The sequence below is a fragment of the Triticum dicoccoides genome, chromosome 1A, assembly GCF_002162155.2.
Source record: "Triticum dicoccoides isolate Atlit2015 ecotype Zavitan chromosome 1A, WEW_v2.0, whole genome shotgun sequence".
NCBI classification, from domain to species: domain Eukaryota; kingdom Viridiplantae; phylum Streptophyta; class Magnoliopsida; order Poales; family Poaceae; genus Triticum; species Triticum dicoccoides.
In genome coordinates, this window is record NC_041380.1 from 414,935,135 (window position 1) to 414,953,859 (window position 18,725).

Genomic DNA, 18,725 nt, shown 5'->3' on the forward strand with positions numbered 1-18,725 from the left:
GGGTGCCGATCATGGAGTTTTCCTCCGCGGATATTTTTCAGCACTCGCCCTTTGGCGACATACTAAACTCATTAAGGTCTCTCTCCTTGTCACGAGGATCCTGGCCGAACTATGTCCGGCAGGACTGGGATGCGGACGACGAAGAAATTCACGGCCCACCCACCACCCACTTAGTAGCCACTATCGATGACTTAACCGACATGCTCGACTTCGACTCCGAAGACATCGACGGTTTGTACGATGATGCAGGAAACGAAGAGGAACCACTGCCCACAGGGCACTAGACGCCCACTTCACCACATGACGTATATATGGTGAACAGGCCAAAAGAAAACGACAACGAGGAACGAAAGGACGCAACAAAGGGTTGTCCCATCGAGAAGCAGCCAAAGCGGCGGCGTAAGCGCCGCCCCAAATCCCACCTCGGTAGAAACAACGATCATACAGACCCAGCGTTAGAGGAGGGTGATCCATTGCCGGACCACGGCAACACGGAGAATCAAACCGAACAACCCGATTCTGTCAAAGATAATAGTTCGGATGACATAACACCGGATAGACACCCGGAGCAACAGAATGCCCATCAAAGGATTGTTGCCACCGCTAGGAGTCTAAAAAAGCAGAAGCAAAGGCTCAAGGCTGCGCAAGACACACTCCAAATCAGATGGAGCAAAGTACTCAACACAGCAGCGAAGTATGGCGGCAATCGCCCCACCAAGAGCTATCCGAAGCGGAAGTTGCTACCTGAATTCGATGAGGAGGCCTTAGACCCCCCGCAACCAAAAATTAAAACAGCCACCTGGCCGGATAGACGACCTCACGGCCAACACAGAGCGGCAAGTAATGTCGCACATAAGCTAATACGCGATCCACGCGAGGGCTCGCATCAAAAAGACGGTGCAACCAGATCCATCTATGGACCACGCAGGCATGCTCCAGCATACGATGCAACACAACAAACATCCGAACACTACGGTACACCCAGATACAGGGGTGCTGCACACCCCCTATGTTTCATCGACGAGGTACTGGACCATGAATTTCCAGAGGGATTCAAACCCGTAAACATAGAGGCATACGACGGAACAACAGACCCTGGGGTCTGGATTGAGGACTATATCCTCCATATCCATATGGCTCGAGGAGATGATCTCCACGCCATTAAGTATTTGCCCCTCAAACTCAATGGGCCAGCTCGGCACTGGCTTAAAAGCCTCCCCAAAAGCTCCATTGGAAGCTGGGAAGAGCTCGAAGACGCTTTTCGGGCAAATTTTCAAGGGACTTATGTCCGACCTCCGGATGCGGACGATTTGAGTCATATAACTCAACAGCCTTGAGAGTCAGCCCGAAAGCTTTGGAACATGTTTCTTACTAAAAAGAACAAAATAGTCGACTGTCTGGACGCCGAAGCCTTGGCAGATTTTAAGCATAGCGTCCGTGACGAATGGCTTGCCAGACACCTCGGCCAAGAAAAGCCGAGAACAATGTCAGCATTAACAAGCCTCATGACCCGCTTTTGCGCGGGTGAGGATAGCTGGCTAGCCAGATGCAGCACCAGCGACCCCAGTACATCTGAAGTTAGAGATGGAAACAGGAAATCACGACGCAACAACAATAACAAACACCGGAATAAAGAAGACAGCACGAAGAGCACGGCAGTAAACTCCGGATTCAAAAGCTCTCGGCCAAGTCAGCAAAAGCCGCCCTCTAAAGGCGCCAGAGACGAACTGTCCAGCCTAAACAAAATTATGGACCAAGTATGTCAGATCCATAGCACCCCCGGTAAACCTGCTAATCATACCCATAGGGAATGTTGGGTCTTCAAGCAGTCCAGCAAGCTCAACGTCGTACACAAGGGGGAGGATACACCAAGCAAAGACGAGGATGAGCCTCTCAAGCAAGACACGGGGAACAAAAGAAATTTCCACCAGAAGTCAAAATAGTAAACGTGTTACACGTAATAAAGAGGAAAAACAAAGCGGCACTCCCAGATAAATATGCCCAAGGGCCTATCACCGCGGAGTCCTGCCACTGGTCGTTTCAACCGATCACTTTTGACCATCGGGATTACTCAGCAGATATCCGGCGTGCAGGATGGGCTGCCCTGGTATTAGACCCAATAATTGACGGATACCACTTTACAAGAGTCTTGATGGACGGTGGCAGCAGTTTAAACCTGATATACCAGGATACAATCCGCAAAATGGGGATAGACCCAGTGAAAATTTGCCACAGCAACACTACCCTTAAATGAGTAACGCCAGGCCCAGGGGCTCGTTGCACGGGCTCCCTGCTACTAGAGGTTATATTCGGCTTCCCCGATAACTTCCGTAGCGAAAATTTAACATTCCACATTGCTCCGTTCCAAAGTGGCTATCAAGCACTACTTGGACGCGAAGCTTTCGCTCGCTTTAATGCAATACCACATTATGCTTCCCTTACGCTCAAGATGCCCGGTCCACGTGGCATCATTACAGTGAATGGAAATATTAAGCGATCCCTGCGCGCCGAAGAGAGGGCGACTGCCTTGGCAGCCGCACACTAAAAATGGCCTCACCAGCTGACACCATTTGATAGGTCGTCAAGACCACGGACACGGTTAGACGAGTCCGGCGCAGCTATATGTAACTCACACAGGTTTGATAAGCCACACCCCTGTTACAAATACAAGGGGCTCAACGCGCGCAGAGACAAGCGGCAATTTTTACTCATCTTGAATTATACATGGTTTCTTTAAATCTACCTTTTTGCACGACAACTTTTCACCTAAGTTTCTCTCTTTTATAGATGACCATCATGCTACACCCGTCCAGGATACGGCACAATGGAGACACAGGCGCAGACGTGCAGCAGGGACCCGCTCCAAGGATTCTTTTTAGATTAAGACCCTACGTAAACCTTTTTTACTGTCTCTTGTTGATATACATCCCTCGGATTCTCAAATACAATTGAGAAGGATGTTGACGTCTTGGTAGGTGGCCACGTCAGAATAAACGCCTGTACCTGGACACAAGGGGCTTCTTACAAATGGCACTATTTAGGCCTGGTTTATACCATAAAGACCGAATACCTTAGGGAGTGTTCGGCGTCGTGAGTTTGGCCTTATATGCATCAGCTCCGAATCATGTCTTTGGTCAAATGTTGGGTTTGCCCGGCTCCTATGTTTTGGTACCTTACGTTCCGCTCTATCGGCTAAGGTAGCACTAGGAGAACTACTGCGATTGTGCCCCGGGTCATCCGGACGAGCACCTCAGTAGAGAAAGCCGAAAACTGACTGTCATGATATAGCGTGAGACTGGTCAACCACTCGATGACCTATCGGAATGTTAGAATTCCTCCGCCTTAACGAAGGGCCGTTTCCCGGCCAGGCATGTACGCACCCCGAATTCGGGAGAGTGCAGAGCCAACAGGGGCTATATAGTAGCCCCACCGTCAAACTCCTATGGCTAAGTGAAAGTGTTAAAGCATTATAGTCCAGTTGCCTCTTTCGCTGCGCTATCACCTCCTTAATAGGACCAAGACGTTGGGTTAAGTGTGAACACGCGTCTTCTGCGAACACATCTGCATTATATGCGTGGGGGCTGAAGCCGACGACTGCAATCTTTCAGGTTATACACATGTATACATAAACGGCCGCACAGGAGGCATCATATTACTTTCAGGCAAAAGTATAAACACAGCCTTAATAAATTTCATAAAAATATTGTGTTTACAATGGGAATACATGTCACTCAAACATAATATTCTTCGAGCATTGGGCCTCTATCAAACGATCACCCTCGAGAACCTCTTCGAAATAGTGCTCGGCAGCCACTCGGCCTATGGCCGAACCCTGTGCGGCAACAGTGGTAGCATCCATCTCCGCCCAGTATGCTTTAACATGGGCAAGGGCCATCTATGAGCCTTCTATGCACGCCGACCTCTTCATCGCATTGATGCGCGGCACCGCACCAAGGAACTGCTGCACTAAGCTGAAATAGCTGTTCGGCTTCGGCTTTTCCGGCCACAGCTGATCCACAACAGACCTCATGGCGAGTCCGGACAACGTATTTAGTTCGTCCCATTCGGCTAGCTGATCAGTCAATGGAAGTGGACGCTCTAGAACGTTGAATTGCAACCAGAACAGCTTGTCCACTTCACAATCTGTTTGACCTTGGAAGTATTTGGCCGCATCGGCAGCGCTCACCGCCAAGTCCATATATGCATCTGCCGAACTCCACAGCCGATCCAGAGGGGCATACGGTGGATCTCCGAACTTCCTCCATAGCATGAAGGGCTTCCCAGCCGCAATATCTCCAGCTTCACGCGGCTCCTCCTTCTTTGCTCTCATAGCAGAGCGGGTGTCTTTGTTCGCCATCGTGGCCTTTTCAAGGTCCGTTGCCTTTGCTCGGTTTTCTTTTTCAAGGAACTGGCAATGGTTGGCAGTGTCTTTTAATTCTATGGCCATCTTGGTCATCTTCTATTTGCTCTCACAATGCGCGGCCTTCTCGGCTTTCAACTCTTCGGCCGCCTTCAAAGCAGCTGCATTACTAATCCTTGCTTGTTCTTTGGCTCGGGCAAGTTCCGCCCGCAAGGTTTCCACGGTGGCAGCTCCATCTGCAGTCACAACATATTAAAGATACTGGCATCACGCTGCTCTTACTATGTGGCATTCACCAGAAAATAACACTTACCCTGTGCCTCGTCAAGCCTCTTGTTAACAAGCTCGATGTCAGCATCCGCCGCATCCAGTTGCCGCTTCAGTTCGGCAAATTCATGAGTCCGGCTAGCCACCGAAGCTCCCACTACCTACACATTAAAGAGGTATGGTTATTGCCTGGGACTACGGTCCTCTATTCTCCGCTGTTCTTGGCAACAACCAGAGTCTCAGGGGCTACTATCTACACAGGGCACACCTAAAAATGTGCGGTACCATCACAAATGCACATCATTTTACGTACCTCAAAGCCCGTCAGTAGACTCATAAAGGCATCATGCAACCCGCTTTCGGTGGATGAGATCCTTTACATCACCGTACCCATCAATGTGCGGTGTTCTTCTAAGATGGCCGCTCGCTCCAACAGCTCTCTCAGTACGTCCGACCGCATACCAGACGGTGCCGGACTCTTATGTTTGCTCTCTTCGAGAGCCGGACGTTGGGGACTTCGGGTGACTATAGGATTATCTTCTGGCCTCACCGGATCCGGAGAGGCCCTCCGTGGCAACACTTCAAGGTCGCCCGCTTCTTGAGCTGGGGAGTCCGGGGGAGGCGTTTCGCTCTCCATCATCTCCGGAAGAAGATCCCCCGAAGACGAGCTCTGCTGAGAAGGGCTAAGATCCGAACTGCAATAAATACTTCGGTTATTTTCCTCAGAGGTAAGGTAGTATATCCCCACTATTAAAGTATTTTCTGATTACTTACAGCTCGTTGGAGGGCTGATCCCCACGCGGACTTTGTGCGGCAAGAGCACCCTCCAAGGCAGGATCCTCTTGTGAATATTTCTTCTCCCGCTTGGAAACCTTGGTTTCCGGATCTTCAGAGGTAGTCCTCTTCCTTCCCCAGGATGAGAGAATGTCTGATTCCTCCCCTCGGTTATCCTCCCTCACAGAGGCACTCGTTCCCTCTGTCAGAATAGGTAGCGATGGAGGTCCGCTTCCGTCCTCATTATTCCCCCCTTTGTCTTCCTTTGAGGGCTCCGGGCAAGGTGCTAGCTCGAGCATCTTTTCCAGTACTGGATTTTCCAAACCCTCAGGAAGGGAGGCCGAACACCGAATCATCTTCACCTTTGTTATCCAGTCCTGGTCAAAGAGCGACTTCTTAGAGTGGCGTCGTGGTAAATAAAAGACGGTGTGTTCGGCTAAAGGATTACTTACTTGGTCGGTGGTACGGTTGTTGCTCAGGCCCACGTCCTCGGTAGTATCCGGACACTCTATTTGGGGTCCGAAGAATGATTCGTACATCTCCTCGTGCGTCAGGCCGAGGAAATTCTGAATAGTACGCGGCCCTTCTGGGTTGAACTCCCACATGCGGAGGGGCCGGCGTTTGCAAGGCTGGACTCGACGAACCAGCATGACTTGCGCCACCATAATCAAACTGAAATCTCCTTCGAAGAGATTTTGGATGCGGCTTTGCAGTACAAACACGTCCTTGGCAGGACCCCAGCTCAGCCCTCTGCTAATCCATGACATCAGTTGTGGTGGAGGGCCTGAGCGGAAAGCAGGGGCAGCCACCCACTTGGCACTTCTGGGAGCTGCAACATAAAACCACTCATGTTGCCATAATCCGGACACCTCTGGAAAGGAACCTTTGGGCCACGGAGCTCCTGCTATCTTGCTTATTAATGCGCCTCCGCACGCTGCATACTGCACCTCGACCATCTTCGGCTTCACGTCAAAGGTCTTGAGCCACAGGCCGAAGTGAGGGGTAATGCGGAGGAAGGCCTCACACACGACAATGAATGTCGAAATGTGGAGAAAGGAGTCCGGGGCTAGATCGTGGAAATCTAGCCCGCAATAAAACATCAACCCCCTAACGAAGGGATCCAGAGTGAGGCCTAGTCCTCGGAGGAAGTGGGAGATGAACACGACGTCTTCGTTGGGTTCAGGAGTAGGGACGACCTGCCCTCGGGCAGGCAGCCGATGCGAAACCTCGGTGGTCAGGTATCTGTCCTCCCTCAACTTCTTGATGTCTTCTTCCGTAATGAAGGAGGGCATCCATCGGCCTTGAAGGCTAGATCCGGACATGATTGAAGGTCCGGAGCACCTGACCTGGGCTTTGGGTGTTAGAACTCGAGGCGGGGGAAGGATTCGATTGAGCACGGGAGGGAAAAAAGTAAAAGCATTGTCCCTTTATAAAGAGGGTGAATATCAAGCGTCCTCTCCGTAGCCGTTTGGGACTTGCCTATAATCTAGGAGTCCTAGACACGGTTAGGTTACCCACGCCCGTATTGATGAGAATCCCGTAATAAGGGGACACGATCTCTGCTTCGACGAGACATGTCAAAAAACTGCCTCGCATTATGTGCGGGGCTAGGAAACGGTTCGAATAATCACCGGGCCACGGCTTAAAGACATGTTGCCAAAACAAGTCAGCAAATTAGATTTTTGAAAATATTATTCTCTCTACGGTGGTATGTGGAACTTATTTTGCAGGGTCGGACACTATCCTTATATTCAAATTCTTCCGTGGTATATTCGGAGGAGGAACCCGCCTTGCAATGCCAAAGACAATACTGCACGCCGGACTCATCGTCATTGAAGCCTGGTTCAGGGGCTACTGTGGGAGTCCTGGATTAGGGGGTCTCCGGACAGCCGGACTATCTCCATTGGCCGGATTGTTAGACTATGAAGATACAAGATTGAAGACTTCGTCTCGTGTCCGGATGGGACTCTACTTGGCGTGGAAGGCAAGCTAGGCCATATGGATATGGATATCTCCTCCTTTGTAACCGACCTTGTGTAACCCTAACCCTCTCCGGTGTCTATATAAACCGGAGGGTTTTAGTCCGTAGGACACAACAACTATAACATACAATCATACCATAGGCTAGCTTCTAGGGTTTAGCCTCTCCGATCTCGTGGTAGATCTACTCTTGTACTACCCATATCATCAATATTAATCAAGCAGGACGTAGGGTTTTACCTCCATCAAGAGGGCCCGAACCTGGGTAAAACATTGTGTCCCCTGCCTCCTGTTACCATCCGCCTTAGACGCACAGTTCGGGACCCCCTACCTGAGATCCGCCGATTTTGACACCGACAGTCGGACTCCGCCATCTTGATTTGGTGGTAGCCGGAGTATGCGTTGAGGAAACATAATGACTCGTGTCCTGCGGTAGCATCGATAATTTGATCAATGCGGGGGAGGGGGAAGGGATCCTTTGGACAAGCCTTGTTGAGGTCCTTGAAATCGACACATAGGCGCCAGGATTTATCCTTGTTTGGTACCATCACCAGGTTTGCTAGCCAGTCCGGGTGTTTGATTTCTCTAATGAATCCGGCCTCCAATAGCTTGGCTAGTTCCTCTCCCATAGCTTGTCTCTTAGGTTCAGAGAAACGCCGAAGAGCCTGCTTGATCGGCTTGTATCCCTTTAGTATATTGAGGCTATGCTCGGCCAGCCTGCGTGGGATTCTTGGCATGTCTGAGGGGTGTCAGGCGAATATATCCCAATTCTCGCACAGGAACTCTCGTAGTGCGGCGTCCACGGCGGGGTTTAACTATGCCCCGATGGAGGCTGTTTTTGTAGGGTCCGTTGGGTGGACTTGGAATTTGACTATTTCGTCCGCTGGTTTAAAAGATGTGGACTTGGATCTCTTGTCAAGTATCACGTCATCCCTGTCCACTGTAGAGCGTAGCACGGTTAATTCCTCGGCTGAAAGGGCTTCGGATAATGCCTCGAGGGCCAATGCGTCTGTTTTGTTTTCGGTGCGGAGTGCTGTGTCCGGATCACTAGCGAGAGTGATAATTCCGTTGGGCCCGGGCATTTTGAGCTTCATGTATCCATAATGGGGTATGGCTTGGAAGATCGTGAACGCCTCCTGTCCTAAAAGGGCGTGGTATCCACTACTAAACGGGGCCACTTGGAATGTAATTTCTTCGGACCTATAGTTCTCCAGCGTGCCGAATACCACATCTAGTGTGATTTTCCCAGCACAGCGTGCTTCCCGACTGGGGATAATTCCTCTGAAGGTTGTGCTGCTTTGCTCAATGCGGTTCCAGTCTATTTCCATTTTTTGAAGAGTTTCCTCGTAGATGAGGTTTAATCCACTGCCGCCGTCCATGAGTACTTTGGTGAGTCAAAAGCCGTCCACAATTGGACTGAGGACCAGTGCGGCTGGTGCTCGGGCTGTTCGGAATTTAGGTTCGTCATTGGCGTTGAAGGTAATAGCCGTGTCACTCCATGGATTTATTGCTGCTACGTGGCAGATTTCGGCGAGGCTGTGGAGTGTTCGCTTGCACCTATTATTTGATGCGAAGGTTTTAAAGACTGTTAATACCGTATTGTTATCCACGGGATGGTGCTCTGTGGTATTTGGGATGAGAAGATCCTCACCACTTTTGGTCACCTGCCGAAGTATCCAACATGCTCTAAGGCTGTGTGTTGGTATGGTATCCGCTGTACTATGAATTTTGCAGGTTTCGTTAATCCATCCCTCCAATACGGTTCCATGCCCTGTAGAGGGTTTTTGTTTCTTTGTAACTAACTCGGGTGTCTTATGATAGTGCACCCTTTTACTTCGAACTGGGTGTATATTCCGAGCCGGATTATCCCAAAATTTCGTTTTGGTTTTCCAGGCGCTTTCCATCGCACAGTACTTTCATACTATGGATGCCAAGTCAGCGAACCGTGATATGTCACGGCGACTCAAGGCGTTAAGGATTCCCTTGTCCATGCAATTATTGCAAAAAATGAGACTGCGTCTTCCTCGCAATAGTCCTTAACCTTGTTCATCACAAGGAGGAATCTGGCCCAATAATGATGTAATGTTTCATGGGGCTCTTGCCTGATGTGGGAAAGATCGTTTATGTTTGGGTGGGTGGGTGGAATTAGGTCCGAACCCCTACCCGATCTGAGACCCAGGGGCCGAGGTGTAAATTTCGGGTTTCACGATGTTGCCCGATAAGTCTGGCCCGCTGCCTGACTCTAGGCTCAGAGCTTGGGTGATGTCCTCCCGTAAACGGGTATCCGGCTCGGAGAGCTCGGGAATCCGGACATAGTTAGTCTTCAAGATAGAGGAAGAATCGCCGCATTGTTCCTCCACCACCGCAACATGATGGGTGACCGATGGAGAGTTAATCTCCCTTTGATCGGGTTTAAGCCCAATCCGATCATAGTCCGTAGCGACTCCCAAGGCGGCGGTGCGATCCAAGAGCTCGTTTAGGGAAGAGAGCTCCATTGGATCCATCTGCTCGGCGAATTCCGAGCCGATGTGGAGGCTATTTTCGATGACCCGAGAAGTCATTGTCGGTGCAGCAGCCAAACGGGCGATCATAATGAAACTGCCTAGCCGGAGGGTTCGGCCGACAGCCAGGGCTCCCCCGGCGATGATGTTGTTTTTAACAACGAGACGAGGCATCCTTCCTTACGGCGACGGCACAGATGAACTCTCAATGAAAGCACCAATGTCGGTGTCAAAACCGGCGGATCTCGGGTAGGGGGTCCCGAACTGTGCGTCTAAGGCGGATGGTAACAGGAGGCAGGGGACACGATGTTTTACCCAGGTTTAGGCCCTCTTGATGGAGGTAAAACCCTACGTCCTGCTTGATTATTCTTGATAATATGAGTAGTACAAGAGTTGATCTACCACGAGATCAGAGAGGCTAAACCCTAGAAGCTAGCCTATGGTATGATTGTATGTTGTCCTACGGACTAAAACCCTCCGGTTTATATAGACACCAGAGGGGGCTAGGGTTACACAAGGTCAGTTACAAAAGAGGAGATATACATATCTGTGTTGCCTAGCTTGCCTTCCATGCCAAGTAGAATCCCATCCAGGCACGGGATGAAGTCTTCAATCTTGTGTCTTCATGGTCCAACAGTCTGGCCAAAGGATATAATCCGGCTGTCCGGAGACCCCCTAATCCAGGACTCCCTCAAGGGGTATCAAGACAAGGAGTTTGATGAATTCATTCAAAAATAATTCTTCGATTTGTCAATTCGGACGACAAAGTGCTTACTTGATGATAATAATCAGCATCCAGGAGGAAACGGGGAGGGAAGTACAACTCATTCTGAACTTCAAGTGTTCGATCAAAGAGAGGGGAGTTCTAAACCAGGATAGGGTCGCTGGCGCAGGGCTACTCTACATGGACTACTTCTAGCCTGGATCAACATTCCCTAATTCATTTCTTTGTTGACGCTCGCATATGCGCAAACCCTTGTTCTTGCGCGGTGAAGAGAGTGGAGGCATATGATCCCTACTTCAAGCTCAAGAGGGATTGTTTCGGGCAACTCTTGTTCTCTCCATTGCACAAATGCATGGTTGCTTTGAGGATGTTTACATTAGGTATCGCCATTGATGTTGTTGGTTAGATGGTTCAAATGGGGGAGAGCACATGCCTTGATATCACTATGAGATTTGCCCGCGCCGTGATGAAGGTGTCTGGAGCAGAGTATTTGAGAGAACCAACTGTGCAAGATACAAAAAGGTTGATGGCTGCTGGAGCGACGAGAGGTTTTTCAACTATGCTCGGTTCAGTCGATTGCGTGCATTGGCAATGGAAGAACTGCCAGAGAGATTCATGCGGGGTGTATCAAGGTCACACCAAAGAGACCACCATCATGCTAGAAGCAGTGACATCAAGGGAGTTGTGGATTTGGCATAGGTTCTTTAGCATGCCAGCTTCTTACAATGACATCAATGTACTCCGTCAGTTTTCGTTGTTTTCAATAGACTTTGTGATGGGGATACGTTACCATATAACTACACCATCAACATGCACAATTCATGGGGTGCTATCTTGCATGACAACAAATAATGTTACTTTGCAACAATGCAAGAAGCAGCTAGGAATAATGTGGAGAGGGCATTCGCAGTGCTCCAAGCTCATTGGGGTAATGATGTGAGAATCAGAGACTTTGTAGCAACTAATGACATGTTGTGTCATTGTACACAATATAATTGTTGAGGATGAGGGTGAAAGGGCAGTCTGAACGCATGACTCTGGGAAGCCCAGAGTATATATCTGTCGCCTCCTGAAAGAAGATGCAGAGCATATTGTGAACTTTCTAAAAATGCATCGACAATTTCGAGATCATCAGTTGCACACGCAACTATTCAATGATCTCGTGGAGCATATGTGAACCCATAGCGGCCAATGAGTTTAATGTTTGAATTATACATACACTTTGAATAAACTTTATACTTGAACTATGTGTTTTTTCTATGAACAAATGTTATTTTACGTATGATATTCATCTATATAAACGACCGTGCATGGATTTGAAATTCTTATATGAGGAATGAAGTTGTGCAATAGGAGCCATTCAACGCTGTTTGGGCTCATGATCGGACGGATCCACGGACGTTTAAAAGACCGGATTTCCCAAGCCCGGCCGTAGATAGTCTAAGCTGAGCTTGCGCACACACTAATACTATCACTATTTCTAAATATATGACATGTTGACGGTTCAATTAAACTGCCAAAACGTCTTATATTATACTCCTTTCATTTCAAAATAGATGACCCAACTTTATACTATTTAAGAAATCGGATGGAGTACATTTCTTGACGCTCAAGTCCTGCATTATTTCCATGTATGTTTCGTGTCCACGGCAAAGATACGCAAGGCAGGCACGTTGCAGTAGTGTTGTTTTCCCGAGAGTAGGTACTCGCCGTACTGGACTGGATGAAATAAACTACTCATGTTTCACGTTTTCATGTCCGTTCTGTGTCCAACATGGATCAGTTTAACAAACATTTTTCCAATTGTGCGGTTGCCACGGAACGGATCGACGTGCCCCCGTAGTATGTCGCCAAACGCTATAAATTTTCCTGTCTGTTTCATCCAGCGGTTCTGCTTCATCTTGTCCCATGCATGCATGGTGAGATCAATAGGATCGTGCACAAAACGGCTGTGTACTGTCGTGTGTGCAGCAGCGCTGTCAAATTAATTGTTGCTGTGCCATTAGCGTTTGTACGGAGGAAACTAGCCCTGTTTTCAGAGCACTGCTGCTGGTCATTCTTCTTTTAAACTAAATACGTTTTTCAGCTCCGTAGAAAAAAACTTTCTGAAAGATACGTTTTTCAGTACAGTGAAGGAGTTGGCACGCAAGCTCCCGTCTGAAAATACACAAACAACATTGCAGGAAAGCCTTATCAAAAGTTACACTGTAACAACCAAAGTTCGACTCTTTCAGAACAAAGACCAGACGTAACAACAACAATAGAAACAGAAACAGACATCGCTAGGTTTACAAGCACCTCGCGGCTGAAAGCCATAGCGCCATTTTCCATAACTCTCTTCTGGCTCCGCAGAAAATGTCATCAGTCAGATAGAAGGAAAAGAAAAGAAAAAAGAGAGGGAGTGCGCAATTGCCGTCATCATCATCTAATCAAACGGAAGAACCGAAGCCAGAGGATAGGGTGTGTTCACTGAGACCATCTGCATCTACGATTTCCTCTTCTTTCGAGTCCGGGCGCTCCTCCATGAGCTAAGAGCAGATGATGAACCACCGCGCCTTAGAATCTTCGGCCTCCTCCCATTTCTCTTGCCCGTGTAGCAGGGCTTCAAGATCCCCTGGAGGCCCATCCTGGTTGTGCCGCCTTCTTCCTTGACGACCGCCATGGGGGCGGCGACGCTCTCATCCTCAGAATGTGCTACAGTTTCTCTCTTGACAGGTACCTGTTCCCTCTTGACTGATACCCGTAGTCGCTGGCATGGGTGACTGATCACCTCAAAATTTTGATACCCTTCCTCAGCTGGTTGGTTGTCGATCAATACATCTTCCGAAGTCTGTAAGCAAAGCAAGATAATAGTAAAGAGCTGACCTCCTTCAAATACACCACCACCACAACAACTACTATTACTACAAAACCTTTAGTCCCAAACAAGCTGGGGTAGGCTAGAGTTGAAACCCATAAGATCATTTGACACCACACCCGGGTTCCAATATGGCGTGTCGCTAAGATTACGCCCCAACGATTTTCTTTTGGGTTTCATCTCCTTCAAACACACAGTTCTTTAAATTGCCACTTATGAAGTGTATAGTGTAGCATCTATGGCATAGGAGAAGTTAACCAGAAACATTGTTGTGGAGAGTTCTGGCTCTTGAAGGGGTGGGGTGGTAGAGGTTGGAGCTCAAGCTCCTCCAAATAGGTGGACGAATTAGTTTGTTATGGCGTGATATAAAAGAGTTGTGGTAGCTTACCTGGCGTAGTTCACCAATTTTATCTGGATCTTCAACTGACAATAGGTTCATCGTGCTCTCAAAAATATCCATATTGTTAGCTTCTCCATAGCTTGAGACAGCACTATCGGGCATGTCCGTATCACCCATATCACAATCCGATGCATCTTGAGGTGATATTTCAGGCATTTCAGTAACTTTGCCTTTTCCATGTGAGCAATTAGAGCTCTGTGCGCCGTTGACCTGTGTGTTGACTTTAAGGAGAAGCCCCTTACTCTTCTTGGCCATTGCTTTCTTGAGATCTGATCTCAGACTACAGACTCTGTCTTGAACAGACTGAATGCTTACAAGAATCTGCTCGACAGCAGCATCGTCTCCATTACCGAGTAGCCAGTCAGCGTCATTATTTCCTTTTGTGCTGTCATCTGCTGAAAGGTCAGAAAAACTTTTGTGAACTCATCTGCTACATATAAAACAAATCATTTTTATTTATTTCCAGCAAACAGAGCACTGATTACAATATGTATGGTTTCTTGTTAACCTGACCTTGACATGCAATTATGAGTATAACTTTTACTAGTTGAGTCATCATATCTAGAGTGCTACTATTATCATAAGCAGGAAATGAGTTTCTTCCTCTATACAAGATGCAACCAACAGTGTCTTTGTGATCTATAAGTATGCAACACATTATTTCTGGACAAAAGCACTAGGAAAACGAATTCAGAAAGTAGAACAATACAATCACTAGCATTTTAGGTGTTCGAAAGATCATATTTGTTTTCAAATCATGAAGCAATTGCCAGTGTTACCTAAGTTTCCATTGTCGTCGATAGAATGGCCATCACCTTCCGTTTTCTCTTTTTCTGCAGGACGATTGTAATGAGATCTCACTAGGACAGATTGTAATAAATTGTGTGAAGTAGAACACAATGGTTACCATAATAAGACAATATGGTGTGGGTTGCGATGTATGAGGGAGCATTGATTTTCTCCTCATTTCTCTTCCTCTTCTTCCTCTTCATAGTCTTCCTGCAGCAATGAGAAGAGAAGGGCACTGATCTTGACGAGGAACAGTCCAACTCAATCATTTTTGTCTGCAACTCTTTCTCATGTTTAAGTACTGCAAGCTCCCTGTCATATCTGGATACTTGAGATTGCAAGTCTTTCATCCGCAGCTCTAACCATTGGCATCTCCACATTAATGGGCTGATATAGCTTCTCCAATGATCGGTCACTTTTTTCTTTCTGCAATGGATGATAAGTTGCGTTAAATACTCAAATATGCTTTGCGCGGTTGCGCCACATGTTAATAGAAAGACCACTGAGATAACACCACAGATAGGAATCCAAGAAATCAGGCATTGCTACAAAACTAGAAACATACACACAACTGAATGGCATATTATACATCTAAAGTACAGGCATCATCAAACTTGCAAGGGCCTTATCTTGATGGAGAAGGGTTTGGGAAAGGCATCAGCTTTAATCAATTTACTTGCTTAAAAAAATATCACAAACTAGAGCCAGCATGTGCGTTGGACAGAAGAGTAAACATTTTACTTGTGATATTGTTAAGTCCCACTTTCAGGAATCAATTACATCAGACCGAAGACATGCTTCTTTATCACTATAAGAATTTTTACATATGATGGGTATTAAATATAAAGTGGCACCTGACTCGTTTGGCAGCCTGGACCATGTGGCTCATATGGTTACATAGTTGTAGCATGGCATAGTACCCACATGGGCCACACTAAAAGTCTAAAGTGACTAGCGTATAATGCTTAGTTTGGTCTAAAAGTAAAATACCTCCTGATCAGCCCCTTTACAACAAGGGGAGACAAAGTGCAAGCAGGTTGCTATGTGTGCATGGACCCATACCTTGTGGAGGGTGCGCACCTAGTGGACACTGGACTTTAACATATTGGAGTATGAATGCTCTGACTAGCAAAGATGAAGTCTAAAAACTAGTCAAAAAGAGTTCGATGAATGAACATAGCCCTTCAATAGGAAATCAAGCTCATGCACTACTAGCACCAAATATATGTACTCCCTCCGTCTCAAAATTCTTGTCTTAGATTTGTCTAAATACGGATGTATCAAGTCACGCTTTAGTATTAGGTACATCCGTATCTAGACAATTCTAAGACAAGAATTTTGAGACGGAGGGAGTACAAGGAAGTGCGCATGTGAACTTCAACTGCAAATTACTAATCCGTAAATTGCTTATGAATTATAAGTTCCTCAGGGTATGCACTTCCAATCCATTCTGAACTGATAGAAGACCTAAACTAGTCTCTGCCTACACCAAACATGTGTAGCATATTACTGTTCTTCAGCTGACTCTATCTAATTACTATGCCTTTTATTCGTAATTTCTTAATTTCTCACTGGCTAACATCATGCTCCTTTCAAACTGTAGACAGACTAACAATTGCTTGGCATATTAAGTACCACAAAATTCATGTCTCACATTAGCCATTCAAGATAAGAAGTTTTCTGACTAATTTTCAGAGGGAAAAGTATCGTCAGATAAGAACGATTACAGGTCAAATGAGTATAATAACTCAGTGCTTTTAGCTTGAGTGGAAAAATTGATTCCGCAAGGAAAATGTTATAAGGGTAATTTTGCTTCTACCATAATTTTCATTCTGTTCGAGTCTATCACGAGATGAGCAACTGCTGAAAACATGATTTGACATTTATATTAAGGAGTAAAACGAGGTTGGGAGGTAATCAGTTACCCAAACAACTTACTTCAATAATCTATCCAAATTGTCAGCAGCAGCTGCATCCAAGAGTGCAGCAGCATCACCATTATGAGGATAACGGCAGAATGGTGAGTCTACTTCAATGTCACTAATCTCTGAAGGCTTTGCATCATCCTGAGATCCAGATAGTGTGTCCCCAAAGGAACTTGAACACTCTGTGGCATCAGGGTCTTCAGTTTTTGCCAATTTGCGGCAAGCGCCGCTACCACCATCTGGGCCAATAATGTCAACATTCCAATCTACTACTGCGTTAGCATCCTCCATTTTAAGGTTGACTTTAGCCTCTGTATGCCCTGCTTAAATTAAGAGAACATAAGGGTTTTCAGCAAAAAACAATCATGATAACATTTAGAACAAAGTGCATTGCATGGGGAAAAACAAATTTTTTAGTAGACATAAACTGAAATCATCCATGGTAATTTTGTGAGATACCTGAAAATGTTCAGAACCCAAATAATAAGTGTACTGTAAATAGTTGCCAAAATAGTTCCATATGAGAAAATTCCAAAGAGATGGCCAAAATGCCTACATGTAGAAATAATATGATCTACCAAAATAGTTTCATATCACAACCCACTACATCTTCAAATTGTAGTTGAAATCTATATGAAGGTACCACTTTCAAAAAGTAATCTATTCAAACTGTGATGATCAATTATCTATATGTCAGCTGAAGTAATGAAACAATGTGTGAAATGGATTAAGTTCAGCCAAAGACCCTACGATCAAGGATGCAAAGAGTAATATTTCACCTACTTTACCACAAGAGCAAATAACTGATAAATAATACTCCCTCTGTTCCATAACTGACAATAATTATGGAACAGAGGGAGTATATTCTAAGCAGGCGGCAGTATCTTTGGCGGATTACAAAGGTTGCCTTAAAAAGAATCACAAACGGTGCTGCAGAAAATTATACACCACATTGTTAGAGCAACGAACTGAATATATCATGACCATTGCCGTTATTTGGGTTTCCTCTATGAGATTCATTTATTTCATTCTTGATACCGGTAGTTTATACTACACTTGAAGAGGATTTCTAATCTACCAATGTTTTGGAGAAGGAATGCACATCCCTTGACTCAGGTGATGTGCATGCTCATGCCATATTTACCAGAGTATGGGATGATGCACCTAAGAAAGTAGTCTATCCGAGTATAACAGTAGAACTAGTTTTCTACTGTATTTGTATTTCTCACATCTCTTGATTCACCGCCTCGTGGGAATGTGTAATACATATTTACTATTCCTCCATCGCTGCAATATGACGACTGAAATAATTGGCAATTGAAGTATAGCTTACTACTTGCGATTTCGCGGAGGGCACCTCCATTGATTCGTAAACCGGAATGTAAGGAGTCAACTCGCAGAACTAACCGAGGAATGCGTTTGGCCAGAAAGATAGACGTCAAAGGCGTCGTCTGCCGCGCGCGCCGGCAGAGGGCAACACGAGACGGCCGCGTCGGGCAATTCCCGGGCGGCGGCGCGGTCAGGTGCGCGGCGAAGGTGGCAGCAGCAGCGCGGACGGCTGGCGACGGACGGTAGCAGCCTAGCAGGAGCAATGGCGGCATCTGCAACCCGGTGGCTGAGTGGCGGAGCAGCCTGGAGCGCGCGCACACCAGGCTGCAGCGGCGGCGGTCTCCTCGCTGCCTGACCCTCGCGCGCCTCGCCGACACCCCCACCGGCTCTCGCTCGGGACCGCTCACAGCGAAGCAAAGTGTGGCGGCGGCGGCCGCAGCTCAGCTGTCGCACGAGCTGCTCGCGGGAGAAAACAAAAGAGGGAAGGAATAGAAAACGGTGTGGGGTACAACCAAAGTGAGGGAGTTGATACAACCCTAATGGGCCTTGTTGGGCTGTTCTTGGACATATCCTCCCGTAGTAGTACTTAACCGAGGCAGTATTCCCTCGAAAAAAAAAAACTTAACCGAAGCAGAGACCCCTCAATAAAAAAACGTAATCACTGTGCAGCACAGCGAAAAAAAAGTAGAAAAACAGACTGGTCTTTTTAGACAAAAAATGTATGAATTGTGTTAGAGAAAGTCCAACCCTGCACACCCCGTACCCTCCTAAGTAGGGACCCCCAATTCACCTCATTTTCTTCATGCAAGTATGGAAAAA

At 46.9% G+C, this 18,725-nt stretch overlaps 1 protein-coding gene across 5 annotated transcripts in view; it reads right to left on the reverse strand.

The window, feature by feature from the left end:
• Positions 1-12,767: 12,767 nt before the first annotated feature.
• Positions 12,768-18,725, reverse strand: part of LOC119276598 — a 7,762-nt gene continuing 1,804 nt past the window's right edge. For 2 of the 5 annotated variants that reach the window (XM_037557729.1, XM_037557736.1), the window contains exons 2-6: positions 16,591-16,897; positions 14,771-15,078; positions 14,643-14,696; positions 13,852-14,258; positions 12,768-13,436 (exon numbers count right to left, since the gene is read on the reverse strand). In XM_037557729.1, coding sequence (XP_037413626.1) covers positions 13,092-13,436; positions 13,852-14,258; positions 14,643-14,696; positions 14,771-15,078; positions 16,591-16,868 — 1,392 coding nt within the window. In that variant the 5' untranslated portion in view covers positions 16,869-16,897 and the 3' untranslated portion in view covers positions 12,768-13,091. Of the gene's footprint in view, positions 13,437-13,851; positions 14,259-14,642; positions 14,697-14,770; positions 15,079-16,590; positions 16,901-17,984; positions 18,401-18,725 lie in introns of those variants that run through there. The other 3 variants (XM_037557748.1, XM_037557722.1, XM_037557741.1) reach the window with 3 other exon arrangements.